Below are 16,741 nucleotides of genomic sequence, written 5' to 3' on the forward strand. Positions count from 1 at the left end.
ATTTGAAAATATTTTATTTTTAACACCGAGATAAATGTGTAAAATCTGTATCTAATTTAGAACGCTTTATGTCAAATTTAAGCTGATACTGCTTATGAGAACAGCAGAGAATGAAGGCCATTTTATAGCAGCTTAACAGCTAAGATCAATAATGGTAAACTTCTATTTTATAAGCTATCGGCTAATTCTTTCTTTGGAAAATACATCTAAATGAACTACTGTTAACTTGAAGGCACTTTAAACTTTAAAACATTTACTAAGATACAACTGATGAACAACAATTGATGAAATAATTGGTGAAATTTTTTTCTTTCAACTATTCTAGAAGGGAACAAAAGGCCAGTAGCATATATATTGTTCAAAAGTAAAACGAATAATTTCTTTTTAGCACTGTCAGAAATTTAGAAACTAGGTAGTTAAATAGTATTTACTAAATGTACCCTGTGTACCTATTTCCGTCCAAGATGCTGCAGGGAGATATGTGATGGAGAGTGAGAAATTCTCCCACTTTTTTTTTTTTATGGAGGTCCACTAACCTAAAATGGAACGAATAAAGAATTCTAGAAACTCTTGATTTTTTTCAGTAAAGTAAAACTGAATTTGCCTGCTTTTAATATAAAAAAGAATTACAAAATTCTTTAATAAGTACCAGAGAAAAATTAGAATGTTCTGAACTTCTCCATTATAATCAGCTAAAGGACAGAAGGCAAGGGATAGTGGTGGGGTGTGGAGATGATGTGGTGAGAAAGGAAGAGAGATGTAAAGAAAAAGAGGAAACAGAAAAGAATCCATGGAAAGGAGAATGGGGAAGGAACACACATGCAGACCCACACCTCCTAAGACAGAGAAATACCGGAAGAGAAAAAGAGGGAGGAAGATGTCCAAAGAGTAAAACCATTCTTTCATGGCCCTTATTTGGCTCTTGCTATTAAAGGCACTGAAAGGCATTGTGTTTTTGTGCAACCACCGGTGTAACTGAGAACAGGACTTCAGGAAGCTTCCTTTGAGTGAGATGAAACCGAGCTCGGAGCCAGATATGGCCTCTGTGGCAAAGGCTCCCACTCCAGCTCTGAGAGTTTCCAACCTACCTTGGGAGACTGAATTACTAATAAAGCAGAATGGGGTTTGCAGTGATCAGAGCCAAGAAGTCTTTCTGGGGCAGTATGGTGGACAAGCACAGGACAGAACTGAGAAGGAGGGAGTGACATGGGGAATAATAGCTTGGAAGGTTGGGAAGGTACAAGGATACTCTGTGCTCTTTCCTTCCTTGTCAGTTTCTGCTCATGCTAAAAAAAAAAAAAAAAAGTATATTAATAAGAAAAAGATACTAATCTGAACTAAACAAATTCACATTTTTGTTTGAATAATTTCAAGGCTCTACCTAGTTTTTTTTTTTTTTTTTTTTTGGTCATTAGCATGGAGATTCTTGTGACCGAAATGAAACCACATTGCAACTAACTATGTTCATATCTTTCTTTACAAAGTGAGCTCTGAATTCTGGTTGGGGTCTATCTCCATCTTGGCTGTGAGTGACCTTGAGTAACTTCCAAACTCTTGTTGGGTCTCAGTGTATTTTTTTAAGTTGTAAACTGAAGGAATGTAACTAGAACATTTCTGAGATTTCATCCAACTAACAGAATTACATTTTTTAAACTGAAATTGAGCAAAAAAAAATTGAAAAATATAAATCAGAATAGAACTTTGATTAAAATATACTTAAAAATGTTATAAATTAAAGAAGCAAACAATTTTTAAAATTCTCAGATTTAACCTACATATGAAATCTCTTCTCTAATACTAAACTAGCCACTTGCCACTAAAACTATGTGAAATAAGATACCATCAACACTAAAATTATACTGCCTTGCTCTAAATGTTTAGGAATCTGCAATTTGTTATTGATCAAACCAACCTTAAAATCATCATTGGCTGACTCAACTTTTCTAAGAATTTGACTTTTTAAAGTCAAAATTAAGGCATATAGTTCTAAAAATTTTTAATGAACAAGAACATAAAGGGAGAATGCAAGAACTAAGCATCTCAAAAGTAGATAGATGTCCCTTTATCTTTCATTTTCACTGACAATCATTCGGTTTTGATTTTAGTATTTCTGCTTACAAAAATAAAGGGGCAAGGCTGTGGGTGGTGGGATGCATGAGTGTGGGAGGGGACACTGTTGTCTATTAGTGGAATCAACCCTTTCCTGTGACAAAGACAACAACCAAATCTTTCGATGGTTTATTTGATCTGCGTGAAAGAGTGGCAGTGGGATTTCTGGCACTTGAATAAGTGGAAACAATATTTTTGGCTAGAAAGACTTCTGAGTTCTCTAGGGGAGCCTTCTAGAAGGCCATCTGGACCAAACAGTATTTCTTTTGTAAATCCCTGCATTTGGAAACACAAACGAAAATGTGTGTGAGCCACAATCACATACCTGTGAAAATAATTTGCTTTCAATATTGGAGAGGGGCTATTATTCTCTGTAGTTTTCTAGATGAAAAGACTTACATGAGTAAAAAACTTTTTACTTCCTTTTTTCTTTCTTTATTAAGATGTAAGTTCCCAATTTATATTCCTGTAGAGGACTTGCTTATTAATGTAACATGTTAATCTGCACTATTGCTCTCACTTGAGTGGCGTCAGAATGCTTTGGTTGTGTGTTGTTTACAGCTGTTACGCCAGCAGTGACTGCGTTTTTGACCTTTGTAATTACTATCTGAACCTGGATTTTAAAGGTGGACGCTTTCCCTTCCTTGGTTTTTAACCAGTTTGTGAAGCTATAATGAACAAAATATATTGAAGAAGTTAAGTAAAATCTTTCTACAACCAAATAAAGTATTTACAGATTTAATATGAATAAAATAGAGTGCCTGGAATGCTGAAAACAAAGCCAAGACATAGCTGTAGCCAGACATTGCAGAAATATGAATATTCCAGCAAAGTACCTTTAAAAATCCAGCTCATATAATGTGCATGTTGCCACTTGTAATATATTTTACTATTCTTTCATATTTTTCTGTTAGAGCCTCTATTTGAGAAAAAATGGTAAATTCTTAAATTAGTATTTCCTGGGATTATCAACCATTTTAAAAAAGCACCTATTTCCTTTAGCTGTCATTTTTGCCCAAAAGGTAATGCATCTGGCACTGAGTTTATAGTATAGACTTGAAAAAATACAGTTATCATACCTATATCAATGTATACATAGTATGTGTTATATATTTATTTATATACAAATTATAGTTTCTGTTGATATCAACTAATATTAACTAATTATTTGCTTGAGATGGTTTCATTTCAATTATCTAATTTTCATATTGTATACCCCTCTTAGTTGATTAAAAAAAGAACTGTTAAAATCATATTTTAAAATGAGCAATACTAAATTCAGTTCTAAATGGAAAATTTTCAAATATTAGAATCACTATTATTATGAAAAAAATGAAATCAAAAATGAAATTAGCTTTTAAGAAAACCCTTTACAAATTTAAAACAAATCATATGGAAGTGATTTATCCTGGCTAAAGTATCTTACCAAACAATTTAAAGCTAAAATAATTAATGACATGCAGGTTATATCTCAAAATATATTTTTCTGGAAGGATGGAAGAAGGAATCAAGTTTGATTAATATTGCAGATATATACCTAACAACTGATGTCAGTTAAATTAGAAATATATTACCTTATGGGAATTAAAATAGGAGCATAGAGAATGTAGAATGTTTAATTTTTTTCTAACAGATTTTAATGAGGCCCTAATATCAATCTGTAGCCCTAATTTCTTATTGTGGGCATTTCTGTACCAGATAAAATTCTTTAGCCTGAGAAAAACTGGTTTCTTGAAGCAAAGCAGTCACAAATATCATTGCCTGACAAACAGTGACAGATTATATGAGCAGGTTATCATTTTAAAATGTAAAGTAATTTTCACCCAACATTAGACTAAGGGCATCAAACTTTATTTCCTTAGAACTACTAATTAATACAAGACAAAACAATTTCCTGTGATACTAAATACTGAACCCCAATAATTTATCTACTCGTGATCCGCATATTCTCATGAATTTTGTTATTTGGAGGGGACAGAAAAAAGGCAGAACTTTTATTTTTGAATAATAATAATAATTATTATTACTACTATAGAAAATACAAGTGACCCAGCATTAACTGTGAACTTCAGCTATACCTTTTTGTCTTAGGGCAGAATATAATTTAAGATGGGAGCAGGAAGTAGAGAAAAGCAAGGATACATAATTTTGCCTTCTTAGGTCATTTCTACTTAAAAGCATCACTTGCATGAAATTTTCATCAGAGGGGGAGAAAAGGTCTTTGAGAAATTTATAAGTATCTCACTAGGACACAAACCATCAGTTTCCCATCATTGAGAAAGTCACCTGTGCTTTGGACAAAGTATCCGAGGGTTTATGTTTTCATCAGTGATTCACATTTAAAATAAAACAGATTAGATGTTTGTTGGAGGCAATACTTTATACAACTGAGCAACCTATTTATACTAAATCTTTACAAACAGAACCTACATTATTTAAACCCCAAGACCCCTCAAGACCCAGAGTCACCTACCTGCAGACCCAATTTTTGTGACCAGCCAATTTATAGGCAGAGTGAAAGAAACATGCGAACTGGATAAAATAACCATATGTCCCCACTGGAAGCCCCATTACTTGAATCATTTAAACCTTGCTGGACAAAGCACCAGGAGAATTTGCTGTAGGAAACAAACCTACACGAACGGGGCAGGGAAGAAATGACCTAATAGTCTCCCTTCTGCTCTAATTTCTATGGTTCTGTGTTAAGAAAAGCTGTTCTTCCACATTGTTGTGAAAGCTTATGCCCAACAAGAGGGTTTTTCTTATTTAAAAAAAAAAAAAAACCAGTTCAGAATTTAACATTTAAGTTGCCATCATCAAAGGCAAGGACACTTTAATTTTCCCTGGGAATAATACTTTCGAGATACAACGGAAAAGTGCTGTTTTCCCTCATTCAAGAACTTAAATGACAGTAAAAGACTATGCTTCTAGTTCGAATTTTGTTTGCTGGCTACTGAAACTTAGGGTAACCTCTTCCATACCCCAACCTGCTTATGATGCCAGTGGCATCCTTTGATTTTATCCAATGTGAAACCCAGTGTAGACAGCTAATGGAGGCAGTACTGGCCCAGAATGGAACTCTACTCGGTCTGCTGTTCTGATGGTCCCATCCTGCTTCAGTTTAGTTCAGTAGGAAGTATTTATCACATGCGTATCCTCAGCTAGCATAACGTACACACAGAGGTATAGAACATTTAGTGAGTGTGTGCACAGGCAAGCGTGTGGTACAGAGGAGTGGACAGAGTTATTTGCATGTGTAAGTGTAAAAGTACATGGCTTTCTCTCTAGATAAATGTCTGTTTATTCATGCAGGATCTGGATTTTGGGGTCAAGACATAGAAATGGACATAAAACAGAATGTCAACTGAAAAAAATTTTTATGAACTGCAGTTTTTTTTTGGATAGTCACTACTGATTTGAAATGAAAGGATGCTATTTATCCTGAAATTGGTGTAAGTCCAAAAGGGGTGTTTCCAATGTCACATATTCTGCCTTTCGATTTTAAGTTCAAGTTTGTGCAAAGATGGGCCTGCAAATGTGTGAGGGTGAGCATGCGTGCACGGTTGGAGTTGAAGGCAGGTAATGAGAGGGAGGGAGTGACCCATTTAATATTGCTACCCACTTCCAAAAGTCCTGGGATTTTTAGGTGTTTTTTACTGCCAGGGGAAAGTGTAAGCCACACTTCTCACATTGATGTCAGTGGTTCACCACTGAAAACCAGTTTTGTTCTTTTTTTTTTTTTTTGGAGGGAGGACTGTTTAACATTTAGAACCTTAATGTTTCAACATTTTTTTCTCCCCCAAGGACTTCTGCATTACAGGTATTAAAACTTCACTCCTTATTGTAAGCAACAATGCTGAGTTTAGATATAACCTCTGGGATAGATTTATAAATGTAACTTTCCCCCCATCCTCTTAAAAAGAGGCAAACAGTATTATTGCAAATAACCTTTAAGATAATTAACTGACAATGCTGCAACTAGCATAAAATCTTCCTTCAGGCGACACCTAATTTAAGTGTTACTGGCACAAAGTGGAGACAGATTGTGCATCACCACTGCAATATTTACATAGCAGAAACCCACAGAGCAGGAAACGCGAGGCTCAATGATGCACTAAATTAGGAACAACCATACTCCAGTGTTAATTTGCTTTCCATTCTATCCAAATCTCAGGTCCAGAAATTGGTACTAACACATATACAACCTCCCACTCTTAAATGACTAAACCGGAGGAGATTTTTATACTTTTTCCTCCCAAATTAAAATAACTTGAAATTTATTTCTTCTCTCTGCAAGAACCATTTGATCAAACTGTGTTTATTTCATTACAACTTGCTCTCATTTTGATCTAAAATTATTTTCATATGAATGCTGCATCAGGGTCTACAGAGTAAAACTAAACAGACTTCTATTTTCCCAAAGGCTGCTAATATAGTTTATGAAAAGAATAAAATGAGAAACTTGAGAGCCAGTTAGTGAAATATTTAGGAATATGGAAGGGCAAATTCACCTTAAGTGAATTACTCACTGATGAATATTATTCCTCCTAACCCCACATACAAACTTCTCCCCAAAATACTATGAGTTTTTTTAAAACCACTCAAATATACATAGATATTTTTCATTCTTCCCCACAGTATTTTAAACACCAGTTTCACCCAAGGCATTAACAAAACATTTACCTTTCCTAATTGTTGATGTTCTTTAAAGGCGGCAATCAGTTCTTCAGCCCACTTAATTTTTTCAGGGGAAGGAGAAAACTGCTCCTGGACCACTGCAATTTGGTTAGGGTGGATCACCTGCTTACCTACAAGAAGATTAATAACACCGGAAACACAAAACAACAAACAGATGTTCAAACAAAATGTCTCAACCATGCCAGGCTACTGAATGCCTCACAAGACTGTATGTAAAATAACTAATTATTTTTTAGAACTTTTAAAAAAGAAAATAACAGCAATTGGGCAGGCTTTTCCAGAATACCACATAAGAACAAACCCAACAATGGGAGTAATTGTGTTTCCGATCCTATAGAAATGCCACCTTAGTGTAGATAATCTCTCATTTTTAGTTACAGGTGGATTCACCAGGCAGCCCGTTGAGTAACTGCTTTGGCTGGAACTTTAAAGGCTAATGTCTGCAAATTAGGGTGATTATTTTGAATTAAAGTAGAAAAAAATTACATGTTAATTCTTTCAAATTGTGTAAGGTCTCTCTTGCTTATTTTGTACCATTATTCCACCTTCAATAATTTCCTTTAAAAGTGGTCTGTTGGTGTCCATAAAGCTTACAGAAGCAGACATTACACCCATATTAAAATCAAATAGTGTATAACAAGAATATATTTAATTTTCTTTCTTTCAGATTAATATAGTGTATCCCTCCTAACCATTAACAGAAAGTTGGATTTCAATGAAAAAAATTTTATTTACCATAGTAAAGTGGAAGGCAGATTTGAACACTGTGGTCTCTAGATTACTCATTTAAAAATATTTAAATAAAAAAATTACAGAAAGTTTCTCTATCAAAAAAACCACCCCAAATTTTCCCTTTTTGCTTATGGAATGAAGATTAGATATTTCTCCCTATACAGATTCTTAGACACCCCAGAAGAAATCTTATTTCTGTAGTAATAACTTTAAAAAAGCTGTATTTAAGGATCTTAAGTAAAAGCATTATACAAGATAAGAGTCACAGGATTCTATGAAATCATGCAGTCATTAAAAAAATAATTTAAAAATCAAGGAAGAGTGGAATCTAATAAGGCCATTAATAAAATGCAAACATAATTTAATGTTATAATGATGATATTATATTTTATTACATGATAAAATTATGGACATACTTGGTTCTTTAAAAATGAATGTATTCTTCATGGTAATTTACTCTGCTAAGTATATTTGTTGGTATATCAGTTTGCTTTGCTTCTGAAATAGCTGTTTTAACATTTAGCCAGTACAAATTATATCTGTGATATATTATAAAAGATCCATTCCTGTTACTGTCATTATTCTGTCAAAATAGAAAAAAGAATAATGTTTCTAAAATTTTTTTAGTATTTTATGAAAAAGAGTTTAAGTGAATAAATATAATATCTTTTCTTTATAGTGGCATAATTAAAACATCCTCACATTGCTATTTTATTCTTATCTGTTAGCATACTAATAAAACATTAAAATCCTGTATAAATAAAGATGCTTTAAGTTATTTGAGGAATAATTTCTGGGAAAAAAATAACATCAGTGATGACAAATGAGAGTTTTTTTTCAATAAGACACTGAAATTATATCTAAGTAATCTAATAGTTGTTACAGTATTATTAATAAAGGATGTCAGTTATGGTAGTCATTTTGTACTAATTGTTAGTCCTGAATTTTATAATTTATGTACATAATTTACACTGATGTGTAAAAAGCCAGGTTTCATGGGAACTTCTTGGTACAGACACTATAAATTGAGAAGCAAAACTAAACTATTTACAATGCTGTGAAATTAATGATGGCTTTCAAGTACCCGTATTTTGGTAATGAGGCTAATTTTAAGATATATGTTAGGTTTTAGAAATTTATGAACCTCCATATGTGAAGTTATCTCCTTTGAATCTTATATATCCCAACAACTGAACATCAGATTTTAATGCTATGTGGGAACGAAGCAAATATTTTATACAGAAGAGTTGTTATTGACAAGTTACTGAGAGGGTGCAAAATTGAAGACATTAAAATTTATGACCATGAAATCCTTTTTACAGTACCACTTGATATATCGTGCTTTAAATCAATACCTGTCAAGTCTTTTAGGTAACTGTATGATGGTGTCATTTTTGTCTTCTACAAAAGACTGCAAAAAAGAAGAAAACCCATAGTGCTTCGTATTTATAATCTTTCTTCTCAGCATGTAGTACTGGAATAACTGTGATGACTAAGTCAGCTGTTAAAGCTTTATCCCAAGATTTATTTTGGGTTTCTTTTTATAAAAATAATTCCTAAAGTTAATAGTCACTTACACAGCCAATGCATTGGTTTAAAATCAATCTACATGAACTGTGGCTCAGTGAAACAATGACTACAGAAAAGAAACTATAACCTGCTGTTTGATGCATGGCTAACTTTCAAAAACCTACAACTTGTTAAAAAAAATCTAATTTTTAAAAATACAGAAAATTCTTATAGCACAGATCCTTATCAGTGTTATGGATAACATAATACTCCATTGAATTTTAAAACTTTCAACCAAAGAACTAGGGTAGGGTATGTATCTCTCCTTTCCTTTCTCCCTTCTTTCCTTCATTACCTCCTTTCTTGTACAAAGCCAAAAATATGGCAATTAAATGACAAATAATTAGGACAAGCAGATTATGAGTGGCCTAAAATACTCATTAAAGTATTTATTGTTTAAAAATACTACAAATAATCTCATACCTTATTATCAGATTAATTACCTTTTATTGGTATGTAGAAATACAATTGGGACAACAAAGACCTACTTTCTAAAAATTGCAAAATGGCTACAAAGTTTAGCTTCCTACTTTACTGATTTGTTCACTTGAATACATAATGGGCACTGTACCCTCTGTGTTCTTCATTCTCTCTTCCTCCCTCCAGCTTCCATTTTTTTTTTTTTTTTTTTTTTTTGGTGACTTAATACTCCCTGTTGTTGAGAAACAATAGTGCCAAGTCCATAAGCTCCTCATGCTGAGTTAGGCACAGTCTAGAAATTTAAATTTGATTTGAAATAACTTGTCTTCTACGATTGCATTAGGGACCAATTTAATTCAGTCCTGTCTCTTGGAGAAACTCTCAAACTCCCTTATAAGTTCTGGAGCAAACATTTGCCCCAGAGGAGGCAGAGGACACCCAGGTTATCCTGAGTGATGGTGAGAGAGGCCCCCATCAATCCAGCGTTTTCTATTTTTTATTGTATTAGTGCCCATTTCAGAGCAACATCTGGCTGCTTGGCAGCCAGTGCCACATTTTCAGACCAACAACATCAGAGTCTATTAGATAGATTTCACGGAGTTTTTCTCCAACTTTTCCATTTGGGCCACATCCTAATGGGTCATTGGAAGGAGGCAGGTGTCACAGGCCACAGAGACAAGGACAATGCCAGGGATTCAGTAGAGGGACTCTTTCTTTCTCAGTCACTATTAAATGTAGGGAGGATTAATAGTTCAGATAATTGAGAAATAGTTCTAATAGAGATCATATTTATTTATTTATTTATTTAACAAATTTGAGGAATCACATTTTATTTTAACTCTCTATGTTAAAAACACAAACACAAAGGTCAGAGCTTTAATTCTAATATAACACTAAAATTCTTCCTTTAGTCTCTCAGTTTTACTTTGACTTCAAACATCATCTATTAAGGTATCTTTTCCATTGAAGGTCACTTTATGAAATATTTCTTTCAGTAACCTCTAACAGAACACATTTCAAAAATATTTACAAAAGGAATAGCATGGATGCTTGTCTCTTTTCCTTATTTTTCAGGTGTATTTCTGATCATGACATTCTTAGGACTTGCTGGAGAAGAACAAATAAGAATAAAAGAGCTTATGGTTTGTGTGTGTGTGTGTGTGAGAAACTGCAGACATGTTTGAGTATAGAATCCTAGTGTAGTTTTTCAAAAAATAGATTTCTGTTGCAAAAATACAATTTTCGGTTGCTCCCTGGGCTGCTGGGTATCTGAGTGATCAGGCACACCAATCAACAGATATGAGCCTGTGCTCCAGGACCAGATTTCCAGGGACCCGCTGATCTTAGTGGTAGCCAATGCCCATAGGTGTCGCCAGGTGCACAGACACTTACTGGGAGGTGGGAGAGTAAGGAGGGGCTTGAAGTGGCAGAAGAATAAAAAACTAGTTATGACTTTTAAAAAAGATATCACCAAAATTTTTTTCAGAAATAAATTAATATTTTGAGTATCTGAGGAATTTTTTATTACCCATTATATTCTTATAGTTCACGTCTTGAGTTCACTCAAAAACACTTCTATAATGGCCTCATCCCTCCCCACGTGTCAGCAAAAATTTCAACAAAATAAATACTTAAGGGGACAGAAAAAAACTGGTAAGTAATATTAGGAGAAACTAAAACAAGTGCTTTTTTAAAAAAAAATGTATATAAACTTCAGCTTTTAAAAAAAAACTTTAATTTATTTTGGGGGGGGGGAGATAATTAGATTTAATTTTTAGAAGAGGTGCTGGGGATTGAACCCAGGACCTTATGCATGCTAAGCATGCAGTCTACCACTTGAGCTACACCTTTCCATAAGTGCTTTGTTTTTTGACTTGTGGAGCAAAAGACAGACATGACAATTTGGTTGGCAGGTTCTTGTTATGAATAACTTTTTCATGTTTCAAACAGTGAAATAAGTGTATGAGACCTGGCTACATTAGATACACCAGTTCCTGGTTAAATTTCTATTTTTCTGGAATGTTTGCTTAATCTAAATACTAAGATTATCATCTAAGACATCATCAAGAATCATACCGGTAAATCCCATTGCAGCTCCTTCTCTCGACTGCCTGAGAAGCCCCTCTCCATCCCGGAAGTCGATGAAAACCAGATCTATGGCCTGTAGACCGAAGGCCTTGGCTACAACAATAATCTTTTGTCGGGCGTAGAGAATATCTTGGGTTTCCTTACTACTTGTTGCACCTGAAAATGGAATGTTGACAGAGAAAGGAGATGTTAACTTTGGAAACTGGACCTAAACATTTATTATAAAAACTCAGTTTGTAAAGACATCTGTCTCTTCCTGTGGACTGCTCCCCAGCGAAATGATGACTCAGATATAAATGAAGAGGGATATGTGGAGACAGAGTTAAATCTCATGTGTCTCTTGATCATACAAGGCATCTTTCCGTACAATTACGTGCACGTGCATTAAGAAAAGGCCCCTCCCCCATCTCAGGAGACAGATACAAATGACATGACAGGTCACAAAAGACTCCTGGTATATTTCTTCCTTCTTGCCATCGCTCAGAAAGTGTCAGTTCAAAGACAGCATCAAAAAAGGTGGTCAAACAGCTGTGCACGGAAATAGTTAACTTCCCTCACTGAGCACAGAATTCATGTGCTGTGGTTGCAATACTGTGTCATAACTGAGGTTCTGAGCCAGATACTGCAGCTTCAGTGTGGACGGAGAACATGGGGAAGCGAAACGACACTCATTTTGAGAGAAGCAGAGAGTGTCCCCTGAGCTGTTGGATACACAAGTCTCCTGGAAAGACTGGTATTAAAATATGTTCCTTTTTCCCCCGGGGGCAGGGAGGGCGAGAGTGTCACTATTTATATTTGGACCATGACACTGCTCAGGGAAAGCTCCTGTATTCAGGTCACTGGGGCTGTGGTCCTGAAAATGCTTTGTGGCCTTGGCCTCTTTTCTAGATGCACTCAGCAGCCTCTAGTTATACATGGGCCCAGACCAAAGACATAGTGCCCCAGGGATGGGGAAGATCAGTGAAAACAAGCATACTATCTCAATAAATATTTAATAATAAAGGCGGTCTGAAATACATTTTATGGGGAATTTAATACCTGTTTTAAATAATATTTACATACTACATTTACTGTAGAAAATAATTCATTAAAGCAATGTGAAATTGCCTTAAGTTTGTGTTAGAACCCTGGACAGCCCTCAGACCAATGGGCAAACAAAATATTTAAGCAACAGAGAGGCTGTCCACATAATGCAGTTATTATGAACAAAGTCTACATTGTATATACCTGAACATGTCTGGGGCTACAACAGGCTTTTTATTAGTTATTTTATACATGAACAGAAGTGATGACATAGTCTTCTGGAAGCAAGACAGTTATGAGGGGCCCTAAATTATCAGGAAGTGTTGCCCATTCAGCTGAAAAACCACTGTCCTGGTTGGCAAATATACACTGTCATGTAAACGTCCATTCTTGAAGGGGCAAAGAAGAAACATATACACAGAATGAGAAGAGAAACGTGTCTTTGACACCTATGCTGGCTCGAAAGTCTTCTCCTCCAAAAACGACTGCATCTAGAAAAAGACCCACTGGAGGCCCGGTCTTTAGTGCTTCTTCACACACTGCCTGTAAAAGAGCAGAACAGAGCCAGATCTCACAGAAACGCACGCATCAGAGAGAAGCAGCACGGTACGCTTCAGTCACAGAAAGCTGCAACTCTTAACACAGTCTGGCTGAAAGCAGTCTTAAAAATGCACCCCAATTCACCCCTTTTGATAGGTATTGAATCTTGTCCAAGATAAGTATGTTGCATCTATTTGTTTTGCTTAATGAATTACATATAGTTTCATTATTAATATAGTTACAATCTGATCACTAGAGAAACCTTCAAGTTAACTCATTCTGACTGTACTATAAGTTATTTCTATTTTTCGAAAATTTGTTTTTGCTTTCAGAGACCCTCCAATAATATACATAAAACCACAGGAGAAAATGAAAGAATTTTTAAATCAGACTAATTCAATTATTTGCACTGGGATCAAGATTTCTTAGTAACTGGTCTCAGGATTAAAGGCATACAATACAAAAATCAACTACTCCAGAGGGGAAAATAAAAATGCAACAAGTCAGCTAAGACGTATTAATAAGCACCTAGGACATTTCTATGTGAAAATAAAGATGAATAACAGCCATCTTAGACATGACTGTGACTCTACAAAGGTGGAGATTCAGCATGCTAATATATGTGGGTGGGGAAGACATGAGGAACCGGTGAGGATACTGTTGTTTAATTTCGGGGGCGGTAAGTGCTTCTAAGTATGTTACGGAATAGAATGGCGAATCAGCACTTAAAATGAAATTACTGTATGAATCTAGTTGCATCTAAGAAATATGCCTTGATTATATTCTTGGAGTTCTGGGGCAGGCTGGAAGAATTTGTGGTTAGTGGTATAAACATGCTGATCATGAGGCCTGAAGCAGCCCCCCAAACATTTGCACTCTGCCCCTCCTGCACGGTCCAGTGGGTCTTAAAGTTTCCTCTCGGAGCGTTTGCCCATGTACTCTCTCTTCAGCACAGTTCAACTATCTTTCTCTGTTTTTGTTTTAGGGATTTCTTCTCTCCTGCCCTTTGAGATGGGGCGCTACAGTGATGTTTACAGCTCAGGTAGAATATGAGGCATGCTGTTTTGGAAAACAATTTAAATGACCACTGATAAATTGGAAAAACAAGCTAGCTAAGAACTTAAGGCAAATAGTTTAATGCAACCATATAACAGTGAAAATGCTTGGCTCAGCTAATCCTCCTGAATGTATCTTAGGAAACATTTTATGTTCTAATGTGGCAAGTTGCAATAACATACTACAAATTATTGTGTATACTAACTCAAAAATAGTAACCTTATCTATTAGACATTATGTCGCTACAAAGAGGCCTGAAAATTTCCCAATAAAAGGCAATTGTTACAAGAGAATAACTGAAAGTTAATTCATAAGAGTGACAAATTTTCATGTATATTTATTCTATAAATGTAATAACTCACAGCAAGAATTTACACAATGATTATTTAATTAAAATTATTACTAGGACTATTTCATTTAAATATTTAGGACTGGGAAGTTTTTCCTTGCTATTTAGCCAATTTCTTTGTTTTCTAAGATGCTCACAACATGGTTTTGGATTATTATAGATAACAAACGGTGCCCAAGGTTTACTTTGCTTATAAATCTTTCTAGAAAAATATTTTAAGATGTTAAAATTGAAAACAAAATTTCACTTTAGGTAATAAATAAAATACTAACCTATTAGCCACATTATGGTTTTCTTACCTTAAAATTGAGCAAACCCATAGCAGTTTCCACAAAAGGGATTAAATTCATAGGTTGTTCAAGTTTTCGGCCTTTCAAGTAGAACGAAAACTTGTCTGAAAACTAAAATAAAAAGTGTCATAGGTGATTAGTGGGGGGAAGATGTACAATCACTGAACTGTAGACACAGAAGTAGTATTGAAGTCTTTGACCTGAGGAAGTAATATCCCAGACCCTTTCGTCCACACAAAAGAATTAAAAAAAAAAAAAAAAGAAAACAAGGAGGAAAGACCAAAGAAAAAAGGTAACAAAGTTCCCACCAAGCTAAATAGCAAAACACCAAGCACTGTAATTTTTTTTTTCCTGAGGGAGCAATTTGAGGCCTAGGACTTAGAGGTGGAAGGAGAGACTCTCCAGTTTAAACGTTTTCCTTGGAAACAGACTTCCTTAAGCCCTCTCGCCGTCACTTGGTCCAGTGCCAGTGGCAGGCCTCTGAAACAACGCAGGCTTGCTCTACCTGCCATTCTGTTTTTGTTTCGGACCCAGCACGGACATCAGTGTAACTGTGCAGCAGCCCTCTACGTGGAATCCATATTATTCATTATAGCAACACTACCCTTTGTTCAGAGGTTTTTCTTCGTAATTTTTTAGCTTACCTAGGAAGACCTTAAAAAGGAAGTTTAATTCTTTGAAGACCAAAGCTCGCCAATTTTTTCCATGAGACCAGTTCACAGCTAGCTCTGTGCTGCCAGTGGGGTAGCCCAAATTCCAAAATCTATCATCTGGAAACATACAAAAGCTCTTGCACAGATCTCCCCCCACCCCTTTCAAAGGGGGAAAAAAAAACCCCACCACACTCTAAATTGTAAATCTATTATGTCTATCTAGATCTAATAAGATGTGGGGAGATAAAACACACACACACACACAGGTATGATAAAGATAATTTTGTAAATAAAGATGAAAACATATATATCCATTTTAAATTTAAGGAATATTCAGCCATTAATGGATATCAAAGGAAAAGGGAATTTTAATCATCTCTCCATTCAGTCTCAGTTGGGTAAATCATATCTAAGAGATTTGCATAAATATAAACCATCAAAGACTTTTCATCTTCAAAGGGGGTTTCAAGACCCTATAAGCTTTGTACTGTAATCATCGCAGGTCACCACCCTGCAGGAATAGGGCTGCTATGGCAACATAAAAAAACTAATGCTTAAGGCTTAGCATAATATTCTGACTAATAGAAAGGAAACTCATTTTAAAAGCTGGCAGCCTATTTACCAGAAGCAGGATTAGAGGTGTTATTTCCCCTTTTAGCTGCCCCCTCCTTGCCTGTGCAGCCCCCTCCCCACAAAAATCTAATCACTGGGATCTTTAAAAAGCTTTTGAGCAATTTGCAGTAACTTTACAATTAGGCTAAAATAAATCACAGCTTTCAGTAATGAAGAATTATTCCCAGTTGCTCCCACTGCCCCCTCCCTTACTCCGACACCATCACCATCACCTCCTTAGTAACTTTGCAAGGGAAGGAATAACTCAACCAAAATAGCAAGAATGAAGAGAAGGCTACAATTTAAGGGGACAAAATGTATAGCACTCCATGAAAATGAAAATAAAACATAATTTATGTCATATTTAAGCTAGAAAATGGGTAGTAAAATATTAGTGGTTTTGGTTAGTGTTACCTATGCAGTGGAGGAATTTTTTTTCTCATTAAAAAAAAAAAATTTGCAACATTACTTGCCCCATTCTTTGTGATAATAGTTATAACCAGAAAACCTGTAAAGTTGAAAACTAGGTAAACCCTTTACAACATCTATCCTGTTCCTAGTGAGAAAAGTCTCTGATGCCTTTTGTTTTTAAGCCAACAGGG

The 16,741-nt window shown here is 35.2% G+C and overlaps 1 protein-coding gene across 3 annotated transcripts in view; it reads right to left on the reverse strand.

Moving 5' to 3' along the window:
- Window positions 1-16,741, reverse strand: part of CLYBL (citramalyl-CoA lyase) — a 205,543-nt gene that overhangs the window by 15,901 nt on the left and 172,901 nt on the right. For all 3 annotated transcript variants that reach the window (XM_010980249.3, XM_031466268.2, XM_010980250.3), the window contains exons 4-7: window positions 14,884-14,985; window positions 13,089-13,182; window positions 11,605-11,772; window positions 6,793-6,917 (exon numbers count right to left, since the gene is read on the reverse strand). In XM_010980249.3, coding sequence (XP_010978551.1) covers window positions 6,793-6,917; window positions 11,605-11,772; window positions 13,089-13,182; window positions 14,884-14,985 — 489 coding nt within the window. The remainder of the gene's footprint in view (window positions 1-6,792; window positions 6,918-11,604; window positions 11,773-13,088; window positions 13,183-14,883; window positions 14,986-16,741) is intronic.

This window comes from Camelus dromedarius, chromosome 13 (assembly GCF_036321535.1).
Source record: "Camelus dromedarius isolate mCamDro1 chromosome 13, mCamDro1.pat, whole genome shotgun sequence".
In the NCBI taxonomy this organism is placed as follows: domain Eukaryota; kingdom Metazoa; phylum Chordata; class Mammalia; order Artiodactyla; family Camelidae; genus Camelus; species Camelus dromedarius.